We start from the raw sequence: 1,562 nt of genomic DNA, 5'->3' as shown, positions 1-1,562 counted from the left end.
TTTCCCTCTATCCTTCTTTCCTATCTGTTCCTGTGTTGTCCCTGGCCAATACTAACCTTCTGATCTCTTAAGCTGGATTGTTCTAAGGAGCAGGCACCTCCCTGGTGTTACTGGTCACCTCATAGGCCTGTCTATTGTGTGGCTAAAACTGAGCCACAGAAGTGAGTTCGGTTCCAGGCCTGAAAGGTGACTAAGGGCCATAGTCTTGGGCATTCTACCAGTTCTATTAGACCAGTAAGCCTGGTCTTTTATTATTATTATGCAATAAATTCTTTTTTCATTTTTGTAGCTTTGAGTTGGGTTTTCAGTCACTTGCAACCAAAGATTGCTGGCTGCTTACAGACCTGAGATCAAATGGGCTAGACCTGAATACACATCTTTCCTGCTTTCTCTCCTTGGCCCTAAATGAAGGTCAGCCTAGAAGTAAGAATACAGTTATTGGGGTCCTGCCTCTATGGAGGCTGAGGATGAATCCCAAATAGATGCTGGTCTGCATGAGGTCATCAAAGGCACAAAGGGGTCACTTCAGGATTCGGATACTCATCTTTTGCTCAATGTCCATCTTCTCTAAGGACTTGACAAACTCCAGGAAGGACACAGCGCCATCCCCATCTTCATCGGCCTCCTGCACTGTGCCGTCAGTGATGCTCTCCAGCTGCTCTTCTGTCACCTGTACCCCGACCATCACTTGGAGAACCTGTAGCATCTCGTGCCTGGAGATCTTTCCATCTCGATCCAGATCATAGAGCTGAAAGGGAAAGGGAAGCTTGTTCATTCTGCTATTGAGGGGTTCTGGTGCCTTGGGGTCCTGTATTTCTTCATCGTCTACAGGGCGGAAGTGAGCCAGGACTCTGACAAAGCCTGAGAAATCCACACTGTAACTCCCATCAGCGAAGAAGCTTTCTATAATGCGGTCCCCCAGAGGGTTCACTGCCAAAGCCCCAATCTGCCGGAGATCCCTGCGGCACAGGTAGCCCTTCTTGTTCCTGTCCAGGTCCCGGAACCGGCGGTAGAGGCGGACCAGGCTGGCTTGAGAGAAGCCGATCTCCTGGCGGATGGTGTCCACGTCGGGGATGGTCGTGGCCTGGGAGCTGCAGGAACCCATGGCAGCGCCGGAGCAGGGAGGGCAAGAGGTCGAGCGGGACCCAGGCGTTCTCTCCTCCCGCCTGGGAGGCACGGCCGCCCCAGTGGCCCCAAGGCCGAAGGCCACGGGCCTGGCAGGAAGCCAGGCTCTTGAACCCTGGAGTGCCTGGCCTCCCACCCGCTATATGATGAGTTTTTTTAAGGCATGGATTATGCTTAATAGAAATTTATAACCATTGATAACATTGTATTTCAAAGCTTTATGATGGGTACCTTACAGTGAAACAACTGAAAATGACACCAAACTTTATGATCCCAAGTGGGAAGTCAATGTTTATAGACATCAAAATGTTTAGTTTTGTTTTACCACTGTTGTGACAGTAAGCTCAATTTACATACCTAATTAGGATTTTTTCTTTTGTTACATTATATTAAATGTTTCAAACATTTTTTCTGATTACAAAGTCTCATGGCTGATA

At 48.5% G+C, this 1,562-nt stretch overlaps 1 protein-coding gene across 1 annotated transcript; it reads right to left on the bottom strand.

The window, feature by feature from the left end:
• Positions 1–520: 520 nt before the first annotated feature.
• LOC103192080 (calcineurin B homologous protein 2-like) lies at positions 521–1,105 on the bottom strand. Its single transcript, XM_042783665.1, has one exon. It carries the CDS (start codon positions 1,103–1,105, stop codon positions 521–523), a length of 585 nt encoding a protein of 194 aa, XP_042639599.1.
• Positions 1,106–1,562: the final 457 nt, after the last annotated feature.

The sequence above is a fragment of the Orycteropus afer genome, unplaced genomic scaffold, assembly GCF_000298275.1.
Source record: "Orycteropus afer afer isolate SDZICR_OR568_19922 unplaced genomic scaffold, OryAfe1.0 scaffold00024, whole genome shotgun sequence".
Taxonomy (NCBI): Eukaryota; Metazoa; Chordata; class Mammalia; order Tubulidentata; family Orycteropodidae; genus Orycteropus; species Orycteropus afer.
The sequence above is the reverse complement of the archived record's forward strand: the minus strand, read 5'-3'. Positions and strand labels throughout refer to the sequence as shown.